The 16,864-nt window shown below is 41.8% G+C and overlaps 1 protein-coding gene and 1 long non-coding RNA gene across 2 annotated transcripts; both read right to left on the minus strand.

Annotated features, from left to right (window-relative positions):
* Window positions 1-5,238: 5,238 nt before the first annotated feature.
* On the minus strand, window positions 5,239-8,708 carry LOC135499149 (uncharacterized). The gene is made up of 5 exons (XR_010449266.1): window positions 8,577-8,708; window positions 8,170-8,256; window positions 6,292-6,350; window positions 5,630-6,053; window positions 5,239-5,316 (listed from the first exon to the last, which is right to left on the minus strand). It is a non-coding gene; the product is annotated as an uncharacterized LOC135499149 (long non-coding RNA).
* Window positions 8,709-10,577: 1,869 nt separating this feature from the next.
* LOC135499207 (uncharacterized) lies at window positions 10,578-15,962 on the minus strand. Its single transcript, XM_064789869.1, has one exon. The coding sequence runs from the start codon at window positions 15,960-15,962 to the stop codon at window positions 10,578-10,580; it is 5,385 nt and encodes a 1,794-aa protein (XP_064645939.1).
* Between the last annotated feature and the right edge of the window lie 902 nt (window positions 15,963-16,864).

The following is a 16,864-nucleotide window of genomic DNA, read 5'->3' on the forward strand; positions in this document are numbered from 1 at the left end:
TTGACCTCTGTGACCTTGAAAAGTAGGTCAATTCAAACACCTGTATGATATGTAATGTATCTTTGCTGGGAGAACCTACCAAGCAAAATTTTATCGGAAACGAGTCACTCATAAGAGAGAAATCACACTTTTTAGGTTTCCACTTCTGGCCCACTGGTGGCAAAGTCAAGAATCAGATCGGACCGAAACTCGTTGTCAGAGGGAACATGACATAGGGAGTCATGTGTACCAAATTTCAAATTCATAGCTTTAGCGGTTAAGAAACGTGCCATTGAGTTACACTCCATTGGCCAATTCGCACCGTTTGACCTCTGTGACCTTGAAAATCAGATCTGACTGAAATTCATTGTCAGAGGTTACATGGTGTAGGGAGTCATGTGTACCAAATTTCAAGTTCATAGCTTTATCGGTTAAGAAACGTGCCATAGTTACACTCAAACGGACAATTTCCGCCATTTGACCTCTGTGACCTTGAAAATTAAGTCAAATCAAAAACCCGGATGATATGTGACCCACAACGACAAAATGAGTCGCATGTCGCGCAGAAGATGAGCGTAAAATGACACCAGGACATAATAGAAGAAATTGATATGCTCCGATTTTACAAAAGGCAGACAATGGTGAAATGAACAACCAGTCTGTCTCAACCTGTCAAGCTCGGAGCGACATGCGACCTGTTTTGTCATGGCGGGTCACATATGTGATGTACTCTTACTAGGAAAACCTACCATAAAAATGTTATCAAAAATGAGTCACTTATAAGAGAGATATCACACTTTTTAGGTTTCCATTTCTGCTCCCCCGGTGACCAAGTCAAAAAAATCTGATCCGACCGAAATTCATTGTCAGATGTCACCTAACCTGGGGAGTCCTCTGTACAAAGTTTCAAGTTCATAGCTCTAGTGGTTAAGAAACGTGCCACTGTTTTTAAAACAGGATACAGACAACGAAGACGACGACAGACACTGCAATGTTGTATAGACTCCCCTACAGCGAGCCAAAAAGGTAATCTTAAAATAAACAGCTTTTATATGATAAGTAAATGCCATTGATATTTCATTACATGTATTGTAAAGGAGGAGCAAGGCCCTTTCCATTGATGTCTTCCATCCATGGATGACTGCACATCATTGTCTTGAAAATGACATGCAGAAATCTAATTTTTCGAAATCGCCTAGGTTTAAGCAGGTTTGAGACATGAACTTCCAAACAAATGACACCTCTCAATGCTTGATTGATCAGCCACAATGATTGTGGGCCGTCAGTCATATGGTTTTGTCATCATGTGTTTAATCTCCTTGGTTGCTGTGGTGGTCATTGCCTAGGGACATTCCGAAAAACAGAAAGTACAAGATGGTTCAGTTGACAATCGAGCAGCACGTATTCATGGTGGAAACGTTCCTTCAAACATGAAGTTTGGAGGCAACATGAGCAGCCTTCGGAGAAAACTTTTGGATAGACAAACCGCCAAAAAAAGGCTATCTGGGCCAACGACAAAAAGGACTGTGAACACGGTATGAGCAGAAACCGTAGCAAGGGTAATTCCGGAAGACCATGGATACCCCAGCATAACACAACATGAAAAGATTGGAACTGCAGTTATCAGTGGGTGCATGGGTGATATGAATATGAAGACATCAATGGAAAGGGCCTGGCTCCTTCTTTATCTTACTTGTAAGATTCATGCCATTAATAATTATCACATAAAAAGCTTTTTGTTTTTTAGGATTACCTTTTTATTGATCCACCCTGTAGTGCGAGAAGGGGTAGGCACATCCGTTTCCATGGAGATTTAAAGCTGCTTTTCTCGCCAAGGCATGGGCACCTTCCATCCACACTCTTATTAGCAGGATGATACCTGAATTTTAGAGCATTTCAGGGTTCTTGTCGGTGCCAATGGTGCACTTAAGTAAAGGTTGTTGCAACAGAAGATGGCTTTTTAAAGCAATTCCATGGGCTTTTGCTGGACAAGCTACTGAAAATGAGGGCTTTTGACTACAATCGTAGACCTGCCGTGGAGACAGTAATAAGCATCCTTGGCTTGCCAAAACCGGGATAGGCATGTACAGCCTGAGATTGGTTGTGTGGCCACCCTGAGAGTGCATGCTTACCCTTCCTTGATCAGAAGCGAGGCTCTGGAAAAATTCCAAATCTTGAACTGCAAGCAGATTCCTCAAATTACTGTCGGGCAGCGGCTGAAATGAAATGCGTTAATCAAGAAGTTAGTATTAGCTATATAGGCCGGGTACATCTACATTCACTATTTCAATGAAACGGCCAGTGGCCATTGTGCTCACCGTATAGATATTTGGTGCTTTGAAATTCATCCAGATTAAGAAACATTGTACATGTATAGTATATAGGTCAAACCAATGTGATGTATCGTTGCTTGGAGTAAGTACCATAAGAATATCATCAAAAACAAGTCACTAATATTATAAACGAGATATTGCACTTTTTACCTATTTTAGTTTTGGCCTCTTGGTGGCCGAGTTGAGTACCAGATCAGATCGAAATTCGGTGTCCGAGGTTACATGACGTAGGGAGTCATGTGTACCAACTTTCAAGTTCATAGCTTTAGTGGTTAAGAAACGTGCCATAGTTACAATCAAACGACCAATTTACACCATTTGACCTCTGTGACCTTGAAAAGCAGGTCAGATCAAAAACACATGATATGTGATGTATCCCTGCTAGGAAAATCTACCATAAAAATGTTATTGAAAACGAATCACTAATAAGCGAGATATCACACTTTCTAGGTTTTCACTTTTGGCCCCTTGGTGGCCAAGTCGAGAATCAGACCGGACTGAAATTCAGGGTCAGAGGTCAGTTGACCTATGGGGTCCTCTGGACAAAGTCTCAAGTTCATAGCCTTAGGGGTTAACAAACGTTCCACAGTTACGCTCAAATGGCCAATTTACACCATTTGACCTCTGTGATAAAGGAGCCTCATGGCCTAGTGGTTAACACTGCTGGCCACCACGCAATAGGGCCCGGGTTCGATCTCGGGGAGAACCCATGATCGTATGTCTGGATGAACCGGCGTGGCTTTCAAGGAACTAAAATTCCTGGCTCTTCACAGTCCTTCGAATGAGACTCAAAACCGAGGTTACTTGTACCTGGTGTCTATGCCAGGGCAAGCTAAGGCCCCACCAAGTGAGAAACATGAGTAGCTTGCGTGGACTCTATCTCTCTCGCAAAAGTCGGACCACTAGGCCAATAAACCCAATTGGCGCCTAACCGTAGTGGCACGCAGGATACGCTCATCCCGCCTTGGAGGAGGATTACTCCTAGGAGAATGACCCCTTCAAGTGCAGAGCGAACGCTGAAGAAGAAGAAAAAGACGAAGAAGAAGAAGGTATCTGTGACCTTGACAAGTATGTCAACTCAAAAACCCGTATCATATGTGATGTATCCTTGCTAAGAGTATCTACCATAAAATTTTTACCAAAAACTAATCAGTAATAAACGAGATATGGCACTATTCAAATTTTTGGTTTTGGCCCCCTGGTGGCCAAGTTAAGAATCATACCAGACTGTCATCTGACCTAGGGGGTCATGTGTACCAAGTTTAAAGTTCATAGCTTTAGTGGTTAAGAAACGTGCCATATTACACACAAACGGCCAATTCATACAATTTGACCTCTGTGACCTTGAAAAGTACGCCACATCGACCTGATTTTTTGTCAACATGTAGAGCTACGTAACAGGTGTCTACATACCAAATTTAAAGACTGTAGGACGAATAAAGACAAAACGTGCCACTATCGGTGAAATTGTAGAGTTTGACCTCTGTGACTTTGAAAAGTAGGTCAAATCAAAAACCCGTACGATATGTGATGTATCCTTGCTAGGGGTACCCACCATAAAATATTTGTCAAAAACAAATCAGTAATAAATGAGATATTGCACATTTTAACTTTTCGGTTTTAGCCCCCCGGTGGCAAAGTCAAGAATCAGACCGCTGCGAAATTCAGAGTCAGGGTACATATGACCTTGAGAATGATGTATATAAAGTTTCAGGTACATAGCACAAGCGGTTAAGGAACGTGCCACAGGATACCACGACGACGACAGCGGACGACGACGACGACAGCGGACGACGATGACGACGGACACTGCGGTATCGTATAGACTCCCCTCCGGTGAGCCAACAAGTGTACCACAGAGTGACAGCGTACTAGGAAACAATCTATGAGCAAGGCAAATTGACTGGTAATTTAAAGTTGCTTGGTGGAGCTGTAGAGGCAATACACGTTATTCATTTCTTTCACTTGAGACTGCACCATGATCATTAAACTGATGCAGTGATATGACTTTGTGCTTTATTTCTATAGCAGAAGACCACCAAAATAGCTTTTCAGATCGGCGACAAAAATCAAAGGGCACCTACCACTCCCACAGAAAATGTGCTTGCCAACATTATGTACAAGGGGATATGTCCGACAGACACAAAAGGCCTACCTCATTATTCAGGATAACGGCATCCTCGTGATCATCTTTACTCTCATCAGATATAGACATTGGCTCCCAAAGCTAAGACGAATGAAATGAAAAGATAGCTTATGACAACCTCATGTGATAGCCTAGTGGTCAACACTGCTGGTTATCCCGCAATAGGGCCCAGGTTTGATTCTGGGGAGAACTCAGGATTGATCCTTCAAAAAGACTTAAAACAAAGGTTCCTTGTATCTGGTGTATATACCTGAAAGACCCCACCAAGTAACAAACATGAGCAGCCTGCGTGGACTCTACCTCTGGGCTGTAGCCAAAGTCCGAGTCACGCCACCGCACATTCTGCCTTGGAGGGGGATTACTCCCTGGAGAAAATCACCTCCAAGTGCTCAATGCTGAATCAATGTTAAATTCCATTCGTCATGAAGAATGATCAACCTCTATATGAAAGCACTGTTCCTTTAATTTGAACTGCCTTTTAAAAAGGCCTCAAGCAGAATGAAGCTAACCATGTTGAAGTGGGCAATAGGTCCAGCACTGAACTCGAATTATAACTACATATAAATAATGTTGAAGGTTTGTAAAGTGTAAAAAGTTATAATCTTTCATCATGAACAATGATGAAGACTTGCTTGTGTCAGAATGAATACCTTTGTTGTCCTTCAAAACTTAACTTAGAGCACAGAAGTCATCAACTGTGACAAACGTCGAGCATGACTAATAATACCAATCCAGAAAAAAACAGGGTCGAATACTTACACTCACACTCACAGTGGATGTATTCGATGCATGCAGCACTTCAGTATCAGTGGCAGTTGGCGAACTTGGCAGCAGTCCAGGGATATTTTGAGTGGTAAGCTGGAAAAATGTACATGTTTAGTATGTCAGTCCCAAGGGTGCGGTAATAATACTGATATAATTGAGGTTCTACTGTACTTGCAATGAGCCTGTTTTATGTTCTTGTCCCTATGAAAACTACTCACTAACATCAAACTAAAACACACAACTGCTATACTATAAAACAAAGTGAAGTGCAACATCGAAGTCCATCATTGTAGATGGTCGATGAGTACATGGCAACGTGGATCCTACAGGAGAAGCTCAGCCGCATGTTTGTTGCTTCTGCCTAACAAGCGGACAGAAGGTTATAGAAATACTAGTATTCACTTACAAGTCGACTGCGAGAGACTGCTGGTGTTGATGATCCAAGTTGACTACCAGAGGCTGCTGGTGTTGATAACCCAAGGCCAAGTTGACTGCCAGAGGCTGCTGGTGTTGATGACCCATGTTGACTGCCAGAGGCTGCTGGTGTTGATGACCCATGTTGACTACCAGCGGCTGCTGGTGTTGATAACCCAAGGCCAAGTTGACTGCCAGAGGCTGCTGGTGTTGATGACCCATGTTGACTACCAGAGGCTGCTGGTGCGATGACCCAAGTCGACTACCAGAGGCTGCTGTCGTTGATGACCTATGATGACTACCAGAGGCTGCTGGTGTTGATAACCCAAGGCCAAGTTGACTGCCAGAGGCTGCTGGTGCGATGACCCAAGTCGACTACCAGAGGCTGCTGGTATTGATGACCGAGGTCGAAATAACTGAAAAAAACAATGAAATACAATTAATGCCAAGATTAATCCCACAAGCAGTTTAAAAAAAGTGGCCATGAAAGTAAAGATACTGGTAATTGTACATGGAGAACTTTTGGTTAAGTCAAGTGCATGGCAATGTGGATTTCAACTCATGTCAAGTGCCATAATATAAGCTGAAGTTGATTGTTGCCTCTGTCTGACAAGTTGACCGACAGTTCCAGGTTTGATGAGAACAAATACTTACTTACAGACCACTACCAGATGCGCTGCTGGTGTTCAGGACCTAGACTGTGAGTGTGATGACTGAAATCAGAAAATTTAGCGAAAAATTAACCACAATTATTAGAAGTCTAGAGCCAGGTCATCAGCCCTGAAAGTTTTGGCATCAAAGTATGGCCTACATCCCTTTTCCAACAGATCACAAATCAGGGGAATATTGCTTAAGTTTCCAGCCAGCCAGCCTGTTAAGATTTTAGCATAGTTTCTGCATTCAGAGACAAGACCACTAATGAATATTCATAGCCGGTTGGAGGGTCGAGGCCTATCAATTAGACGAGTGCATGTTTTTAACTCTCAAGTACATATTTGGAGAGGTATTGAAAAAATATTTGCCGTGGCAAGTCTACAGATATAAAGAAATTATTTGATGAAAAAATTAATTTCGAATTTTGCTAATTGGGTAATAGGGGGCGTGTTTTGAGTTTTTTCTGCCAGTAGGCTGGAAAGAGTGGAAATATCAAAGTCTGTCTAATTTGTTGATTATCAAAAAATTTCCGTGGTCAACTACCAGTTTATTTTTCACCATTTACTTGCCCGACTGTCCGGAATAACATAATTTAAATTTCAGATTCACAACCCCACGCAGTATTTGATGCGTCGCGGTCAAACATTGGCAATTTAACTGCTAAAAGGCTTAAAAAATCAATTGTGGTCTTGTCTCCATTTACACTACATTTTTGGTCATTTTAGTGAAAAATTTGAATGTGCTCAAATCACTCTAATTCATTTAGAATATTGTATTGCTGATGATTTAAGGTCAAAACAAGCTAAAATAATGAGAAAAAAAACTTAATTTGACCAAAATATGAGTCAACCTAGCCCCGGTCTAAGTTCGGTTTTATTTTTACAAGTCTTGTTGTGTTGCCATTCATTGTGTAATTTCTTTGACACTACTTAGGCCTTGATTCTGAAAGTTGTGCCCTAAGCAGCAAAGATATTCCTAAATCACATCCTAAATTTTCAGCTCCACAGCTTGCTTATTCTGGCCAGGGCTGGTCTTTGAATTTGGTGCTGTTGGCTGCAAAATCATGACTTTTTGTAGATTTTGTCCTCTTTCGTCGCTTTTGGCACAGTTGTACCACTCTTTGAAATGTCTCTCATTTCTCCAAAAATGTCCAGATATCACTTTCCTTTGTTGGAGAGTTGTGGGATGTCATCTACATTAGTTTGAAAAAATTCTCAAAATGTTAACCCCTGAAATCTACCTTCATCGAGACAAGACCACTAATGAATATTCATAGGTTGGAGGGTCGAGGCCTATCAATTAGACGAGTGCATGTTTTTAACTCTCAAGTACATATTTGGAGAGGTATTGAAAAAATATTTGCTATGGCAAGTCTACAGATATAAAGAAATTATTTGATGAAAAAATTAATTTCGAATTTTGCTAATTGGGTAAAAGGGGGCGTGTTTTGAGTTTTTTCTGCCAGTTGGCTGAAAAGAGTGGAAATATCAAAGTCTGTCTAATTTGTCGATTATCAAAAAATTTCCGTGGTCAACTACCAGTTTATTTTTCACCATTTACTTGCCCGACTGTCCGGAATAACATAATTTAAATTTCAGATTCACAACCCCACGCAGTATTTGATGCGTCGCGGTCAAACATAGGCAATTTAACTGCTAAAAGGCTTAAAAATCAATTGTGGTCTTGTCTCTTCATCAGATGTTGACAAAATGTCTGCAAAGATGGCCGCATTTTAAGGAGCTTAGAAAGAAGTAAATAAAATTGCAATGATTTTTGCTGTGACAAGTCATGTTGTCATGGCATCAAAGAACACACGTTTCGTCGTTCAAGCTAAATGAATTGAACAGTACACCCCCACAAACAGGAGGGAACAATTACCTCATTATTTCAATGTGGCAGTCTCAGTCATGGTCTGGCTATTGGCCTCGGTCTGGCTACTTGTACATGTACCTGCTGGGATGGAACCTAAAATTACAAAACAATTGTTAATACATGCAGCGACCCTTATCATAAATAGCAATTATTTTTCTACATTTCTACATTTTAACTTTAATTGATAACTTTTACGAACAATGGTGTACTAATTAGTGCTGGCATGCAAGATAAACATAAAACTAAATGCAGCTGAGAAGACATAAGCTGGCTTTAAAAGATGGAACAACTGGTCCAGGTAGAAGAAAATATGGGGCAATGGATGCAGATGTTCTTGGTGGCCCTCTTCTTGCAGGATTCCTCTTTGGCTTCTTTTTTGGGGGTTGTAGGTGTGGCAAATAACAGTCACTCACACTCGCAATAGCCTTTTTCAGGTTACTCCCAAAATCACCTAGGTCAGAACTATCGGACACTGCAAAAAAGATCAGAAAATATTAAAGAGTTTTTTAACACAAAACCATTTGTTACCCACTAACAGCAAAACGAGTCGCACTTCACTTCGAGCTTGACAAGTTGAGAAAGACTGGTTGTTCATTTCACTATAGTCTGCCTTTTGTGAAATCTGAGTGTATCAATTTCTTGTATTAATAATATGTCCTGGTGTCATTTTAGGCTCATCTTCTGTGCGACATGCGACCCATTTTGCAGTGATGGGTCAGGTATTGAGAATGACAAGTCTCTTGAGCCATTGTTTGCATCAATGGCAGTGACATCATTCATTCATTGCTGTGATTGTGAAAACATTATTTGAGCAATGGTTCCTAACCCTCTGTGGTACATGCCATGCATCTGTAATCCCACACATGTCATCTCATATGACATAGGCCTACTCTCTGTGACAACTGACATGCACTAAGGCATATCATGTCTATTGTCAGTAATGATGTTCTGTTGCGACTGCTGGTGCATGGGCCTACATAATAATCATGAATGCATTATTACACTTTCAACTGGACACTTACGAGTATGACCATCAATCATAAATCATGAAGATATGGAAGGAAAGCTTGCATAAACTCAACACGCTGTCAGCGTCACTTTGTCCATCCAATAATTCAATCATGTTTCACCCAAAGGAGAAATGTCACCGATACACACTGTATAGGCCTAAAATCTACTGCAGTGCATCACGCATGTATCCTGCTATCCATCTTCGATGCTTGTACATACACGCAGCTTGCATTGCTTACAGTAGAAATGCAGTGATCTTTTCTTGATTCGGAGCAGTTGCGTGTTTCCATCCATATTATGTGTAAACACTAGCAAATCACGTTCAAATCACGCAGCAAACATGAAAACTAAAACTTACTTTCGTTTTGTAGCGCTAAACTGACTGACATCCGATCTGCACAGCTGACAGCATGCACGGGATGAACTGCGCGCGCTTAAACAAAACCGACGGGTTCACTGCGCATGTGGAGTAATGAAAGCTCCTCATCTCCCACTCAACCTCTCCCCCAGAGGAATCATGCGTGTTCCGCTGTGGAGACGAGGTAAAAAGACGATGCGTTGCAAGGAACGTAATCAGCGCCTCTAGTTGTCGAAAACTCCGCACTTCGGGTTTTCTACTGGGGAGTTGCTGACTACAAATTGATGGTGAACTTGACTCTATCGTATCTTTTTTACAACTGACTTTATTTCTACAAACTATTGACTAAGTAAACAAGATTACGAATTAACAGATGTTAAGAGATGAAAGAAGGTGCTTAGACGATTAAGCTTAGCTTAATCCGCAAGGATTTCCTCAGACTTCCTGGCTCCATGCAGCTGCAGTCGAACTAATAACTTGATTCAGGAAATGACTTGGTTCAGGAATGCGTAATTCCTGACATTCCCCCGCCCGCAAGCACATGGTTAATCCTTTAATCATATGATTATTTTAATCCCTGAATAGTTAAACAGTGATTGGCTAATCATCCTCGGTGGTCTGCAATCCAGACTGACTGATACTAAACGGTGTTCGAAACCGCTAACTACACAAAATACTTGAAGTAAACATGAGATGGTAGATAAGCTTCAATACATGCAAAGTACGTTAAAGAGATTAATCCGTATTGAGATTCTAAAGTTTCTAAACTAAATGTCGAGATGGTGATGATCAAAAGATGAATATCTATAGCACGATGGTGTCAAACATGTTACAACTAACTATTATTCCATGATAATGTTCTAGTATTTCAATATAGATGAAATTCAAATGTCAATTCGATTATGTTGATTGTCTCTTCAGTTTCTCATGGACGACAGGCGTCGTAACCCCGACGGAGGGGAGCATCCACATTACTATACATTGCCCAAGTGTATAGCTTTGACGAAGTGAATATTAAAACGGAATGTCACGTACGCCACAATATCTACTGTCCGTAGTAATCCAAGTGCTCTCTGATTTTGAGCCTCGTAATGTCAGTGGTTGACCGTTTTGGTCGAGATTTTGTTTTTTGAACAGATTTGATTTGCGCAGACCGTTCGATGCTCTCGTCAACGGTTAACTCAAGCGGATACAATTTTCCGATTGCTCGGTTAGATTGCCCTGTGGCAGTTTTGACAAGCGCAGATCGGGTCAGCCCATCTTGGCCTCTGTTGAGTTCTTTTATGATCCCAAGTTTCCAGTGTCTCCTCTTGGCATCCTTGTCGTGTACAAGAATGACGTCATCAATTTTAATGATGTCAGCTTTGGCATTTTGTTTGCTAAGTTCGTACTGGTGTTGTTCCCGTAGCCTAGCGAGATACTCGTCATAGAAACGTTTCTTGAATGTTTGTAGTCGTTCTGCGCGTGTGTACGCCAATTTCTCAAGTTTATCTCTGCCGGCGTATGTTACATCCAAGTTATCTTCTCCTTCGTGTGGCAACAAAGACATATCATGTCCGTATATCAGATTATTCGGTGTTATCGCTTTGAGTTCATTTGGATCTGATGACAAATATGTGAGTGGTCTGTTGTTTACCGTTGCTTGAATTTCTTTGATGAGAGTTTGAAACTCATCAATTGGAACGAGTGATTTGCGCAAGGTTTTCTTAAGTGCAAGTTTCGTCACACCAATCAGTCTCTCATGAACGCCAGCGAACCAGCTGGCTTGTACGGGTGCATATTTGAATGTTATTCCTTTCTTAGACAGGTGGTTTTGGAATTGTTCTGTTCCCACAATGTTGTACAGCCGTTTCAGCTCGGTGTCGGCGCTTGTAAACGTTTTGGCATTGTCACAGTAAATGAGGCTAGGCACTGAATGTGTTGAAGTGAAACGTCTGAAAGCTCTTAGAAATGATTCAACAGTTAAGTCCGGCGTGATTTCAAGATGTATGCCTCGCGTGGTGCAACACGTAAAGAGACAAACGTACACTTTTTGTATCGAGTCCTTAATTCGTACGTAGAGGTGTGATGTAAAATCTACAGCAGTGGACTTGAAAGCTGACAAGTCGTTAATCCGAAAGTCTGGCAGTGGTGCGATGGGAGTCAGATATGGACGCCCAGACACTTTCTTACAGATTACACAATGTCCGATGATTTTCTTAACGGTTGAGCGCATTGATGTGACCCAATACTTCTCCCGAAGATAAGCCATGGTGGACCCTAAGCCGTAGTGTACCACGTTGTGGTGGGCGTTCCGGACGATTAACGTTGTTATGTAGGATTGATTTGGCAGGAGAATTGGGTACTTCCTGTCTGAGCTGACGTCTGAATTAGTAAGCCTCCCGCCGCAACGAATTGTTCCTTTTTTGTCAAGAACGAGCCCTAATTGAGTGATGATTGTGGGTCGAGAAGGCAGCTTATGCCTTCCACTTTGTTCTAACTTCAAGTAATCCGTAACATGTTTATAGTGTTCGTTTTGAAGATTTGTAATCCATTTTTCTTCCGCGTTAGCGATATCTTGTGCAGACAGTTTATTCCTGTTTTTGAGTCCGGGTTTGAAAGCGCGTGATACTAAGGCGGTAATTCTCAGAAGTCTATTCCATGAACTGAACTTGTCCTGTGCTATAACGTCGCTGATACTTGCGACCGGTGTTGTTGCGACCATGCTTGTAACAACGAAGTCATTTTGCATTTCAAACGCGGCTGTCAGAGAGACGGAACTGTTCAAGGTTAGGTCGGAAAGTGCGGTTAAAGGCCACGTGGTTTTATCATCCTTGAGCCATTTTGGTCCCTGCAGCCATGAAGAGTCCTTCAATTCCTGATGTGTCGCACCACGTGATAAGATGTCTGCAGCGTTTTGTTTGGTTGACACATGGTACCAAGAAGTCAAGTCTGACTTCTGACGTATTGTTTGCACGCGGTTGTGAACAAACTGTTTGAGTTTTTTATTGGATCTGAGCCAATAAAGCGCTATCTCTGAATCAGTAATGTATACCACTTCGATTGTCTGATACTGACTGATGTAGGTATTTCGTAAGGTCTCTGCATAATTTACCCCCAAGACCATGGCCATCAGTTCAAGCTTAGGGACTGTGAAATTTACATTTTTCTCTGAGATGACTTTGTTCTTAGAGCCGATGAGGGCGACTTTATTGTTCTGTTTAGCGTAAGCGACACAACCAATGGCGGTGGTGGGACATGCATCACAGAATACTACGATTTGTAACGGTTTGCTGGTGTCACCCCCTAGCCAACGGGGTATAGATAGCATGTGCGTGAGAGAGAGGGACTCCTGTTTGATTGTTTCCCATTCTTGCCGTTCGGTGATTGATAAGTGTTCATCCCAGGTTTTTTGGCCTCTCCACAGGTTGTTCACGTAAGACTTAGCAGGGACTGTCAGCGGTGCTACAATTCCGAGCGGGTCGAAGATTGATGCGGTCTGAGATGTTACTTTACGTTTTGAAAGTTCTCCTGATGATTTGAGATCCTTTTTTGCGACTGAAATCTGATCAGATTTGGTATCCCATTTCAGTCCAAGTACCCCTACAATGTCAGATTTTGTTTGTACTCCTTCCGATCTGATTCTTTCATCGAGTGTTTCCGAGTTTGAACTCCATTGGCGCAAATTGAAAGACGCGTGGTTCATGATCTCACGAGACTCCTGGAAGTAATCCAATGCTTCCTGATTTGAATCGACTCCGGTTAACAGATTGTCAACGTAGAATTTTGTTTTCATATCCTTGGCAACTGGGGTATCGTAACTAGACAGATGCTTGTGCAGAGTAATAGCGAGGGCGAATGGGCTGGAAACATTTCCGAATATGACAGTGTTACAGTGATAAGGAATCAGTTCTTTCGAGACATCATTGTCTTTATACCAGAGGAATCTAACCCACTTCCTCTCCGATTCTAACAAATGCACAGCTAAAAAGGCACGAGCGATATCTGCGGACAGACCAATCCGTTTGGTCCGAAAGAGCATGATCAGTTCAGTTAGGTCTTGAAGCATATTAGGTCCTTCATAAAGGCATGAGTTGAGCGATGGGCTACCACTACTGGCGTCAAAAACGATTCTCAGGGGGGTTGTTTCACTGTCACGGAGTACGGGAAAATGAGGCAAATAGTGGCCGGTGTCACAGTCATCTGGGCTGCCCTCTGAGATGAAACCCTTGTCCAGGTTTTCCTGCATTACTTGGGTGTAGTTGTTGAGAAGGTTTAACTTACGTAATCTTGCCATGACTTGACGTAGCCTGGCTTCGCATTCCCTTCTGTTAGTGAGTAGTTCCGCGTGGTCTGGTCTCCATGGTAACGGAACCGAATAGTTCCCATCCTTGAACTCGATTTTTTGCATGAAGTCCGATTTAAACTGTTCATCGAAATCAGTGTCATTTTCATCCGTTGGCTGAAGAGTGCTGCTGTTGATGAATTCCTCAAGTGATTGTATCTCGGGATCATTGTCCTCGATGATATGTTCGTTTGCGGTTGTGTTGATTCGATCTGCTGATGTAATCACGGAGTGTTCGATTTTAACGGGAAACAGTGGTCCTGACACAAAACATCCCAAATTTGAATACTGTACTGTCGGCCCGTCCCCTTTCACTAGACGATTTTCAAGGAACTGGAAGGCATGATCACATCCAATCATGATATCCACGGTGAATTCATCGGCACTAAAGTTATTTGCTAACTTGTTTTCAATGTTCGCTATGTATGGGTACTCCTTACATGTATTCCATCCTCGTTGATTGATGGGGTTGACTATTTCATCGGTGATGAGAACTTCAATTATTTTGATGCCGTCAGTGGTTGCAATTTCAACATTTGCAATGTCGTATTGCCGTTTTGAAGAGTGGCCTCCGAAGCCATTAACACTTATGGATTGGGAACGCACCGGGTTGAGTTGAAGCTTTTGTGCTGTATCTTTGCGAATGTAAGAGGACATGCTTCCTCTATCAATCAGCACTCCTGCTGTGGCTTCCTTCCCTTTATTCTGTAAGGTAACATACCCTGTTTCTAGTAGAACTGTGGACGGCCTATTGGTTGCGCGTTTTTTGGAGTTCACGTTTGTTGTTTTAAATCCCACGTGATCATTGATATCGATTTTTTGTACATCGGAGTACTTGGGGGTTACGGCACACATTCCTGTGTTACTTGAATTTCTGTATTTCTGTTCAAAGTATTCGTGAAGACTGGTGTGGTGCTTTTTACCACACGTGTGGCATTTGCTGCGGTTGTTACATTCCTTGGCGATATGAGATGTTCGAAGACAGTTGCTGCACAGGCGTTTGTTGAAAACGGCATTGTGTCGGTTTGTTGGCGATAGAGTGCATTCAAAACAACTGTGACCGGAGTTGCAGAATTGACACATTTTGGGTTTGGCTGCGGGCACACTTACAAACGAATCCAATGAAACTTTACTCCCGTTCAGGTTTCGATTCTGATTCTGCGTACTTTTCCTATGACTGTTATCCGACTGTGGAGGAGCATCTGCGCGTTCTCCAACGTTTTCAAGCTGTTCCGAGAAAGACTGCATGAATCGCTTTAAGTCAAAAGCATCCTGTTGCCCTGAGGTTCCCATTTTTTCCCGGAAGAATTTCGGTAACTTCTTTTCGATGATTGGTACAATAAACGGAGCGCATTTGTAGATATCGACGTTGAGGTTTTCTAGGGACCGTATGTCCCCCATTACTCGGTTGTGGAATTCCCGGAGAGCATTATAATGTCCTGCAGGCCCTGGCATTTCTAAGAGGTTATTCACATGTGATCGAATGATTTTTCGGGGTTGTCCGAAACGTTCTTTCAAGATTTCTACAAGTACTTTCAGGTTTTCCCCTGAAGCTTGAAGACCAGCAACAGCGTCTGTTGCTGAGCCCGTTAACTGTCCCTTGATATAATTGTATTTCGTGATATCCGCATAGTTAGCACTGAGAACATCTGCTTCAATCGTGTCCCAAAAGGATTTCCATGATGTGTAAGACCCGTCGAATGTCGGTAATTTCAACTTTGGCAGTTGCGCTGTTTTGGGTACTGACGCGGCTGGCGCGTCGACTGTCGCTGGCTTTGCGACCGTTTTCTTGGACTGTAATTCTACAAACTTACTCACGTGCACTAGTTTGGTTCGATTGTCTATATTCCTCTGTTTCGTTTGTAAGATTTCCTCTTTGGTTAGGTCATCTTCCTTCTGTTTTGTAACTAGTTTCGCTATTTCCACGTTTAGACTTTGTAACTTGACGAAAGTTTCGTCGATTTCTGTTGAACATGCTTCAACTTTTGACAGTTCGAATTTCGTTGGTGACTCCTTTTCAATCACGGCATTTGCCTGTTCGAAACCGGTGTCCAAGGCTTCCTGTAACAAGTCTCTGTTTTTCTTGAGTTGATCGATTTTATCCATTTTGACCTTTACGTTAGTATATTGCGTTGTGTATTTACTCGGTGAATTTCCCAGATCCTGGTCACGGCACCATGTCGAAAACTCCGCACTTCGGGTTTTCTACTGGGGAGTTGCTGACTACAAATTGATGGTGAACTTGACTCTATCGTATCTTTTTTACAACTGACTTTATTTCTACAAACTATTGACTAAGTAAACAAGATTACGAATTAACAGATGTTAAGAGATGAAAGAAGGTGCTTAGACGATTAAGCTTAGCTTAATCCGCAAGGATTTCCTCAGACTTCCTGGCTCCATGCAGCTGCAGTCGAACTAATAACTTGATTCAGGAAATGACTTGGTTCAGGAATGCGTAATTCCTGACACTAGTGTTAAGATTTGGTTTCTAGCACATGGATTGCAAACTAGATTTTATAAGAAATAACCTGGTCTTTTTCAATAAACACTAGGTTTTGATGAAGACATAACATGGTTTTATTCCACAAAACCAATTTTCCTTCTACGTATTGAAGAAGCATAGGTATAATTATTTTTAAACATAGTTCTCTTGTAAAAAAACAATTGGGTTTTGATCAAGAAAACATGATTTTTATTATAAACCTATGCTTTTTCCATACAAACCTAGTTTCACTGAATAAATTGTGGTTTTCTTCCATAAAAGTAGGTTTTCTTCCATAAACCGCGTTTTTAAAAATTATTAGACATACGGCTTGCCATATACGCTGTAACTATACCACCTCGATGTGTAATATCGTGACTGCGAGGCGATGTTCCATGCTTGGCATTGGAGAAGAAAATAGCATCTCCTTTGAAATTGAAGGCCATTTGTTGGTAGGCTGCATGGTTTGCCGGTTATTTTGGCTGTTTTTTAAATTTAGAGTGTGATTTTGGCCTTTGTACCG

The sequence above is a fragment of the Lineus longissimus genome, chromosome 14 (genome assembly GCF_910592395.1).
Source record: "Lineus longissimus chromosome 14, tnLinLong1.2, whole genome shotgun sequence".
Classification (NCBI taxonomy): Eukaryota; Metazoa; Nemertea; class Pilidiophora; order Heteronemertea; family Lineidae; genus Lineus; species Lineus longissimus.

What these genes read in the sequence shown, in the direction of transcription:
- LOC135499207 (XM_064789869.1), bottom strand. Translation starts at nt 15,962, where the DNA reads ATGGATAAAATCGATCAACTCAAGAAAAACAGAGACTTGTTACAGGAA.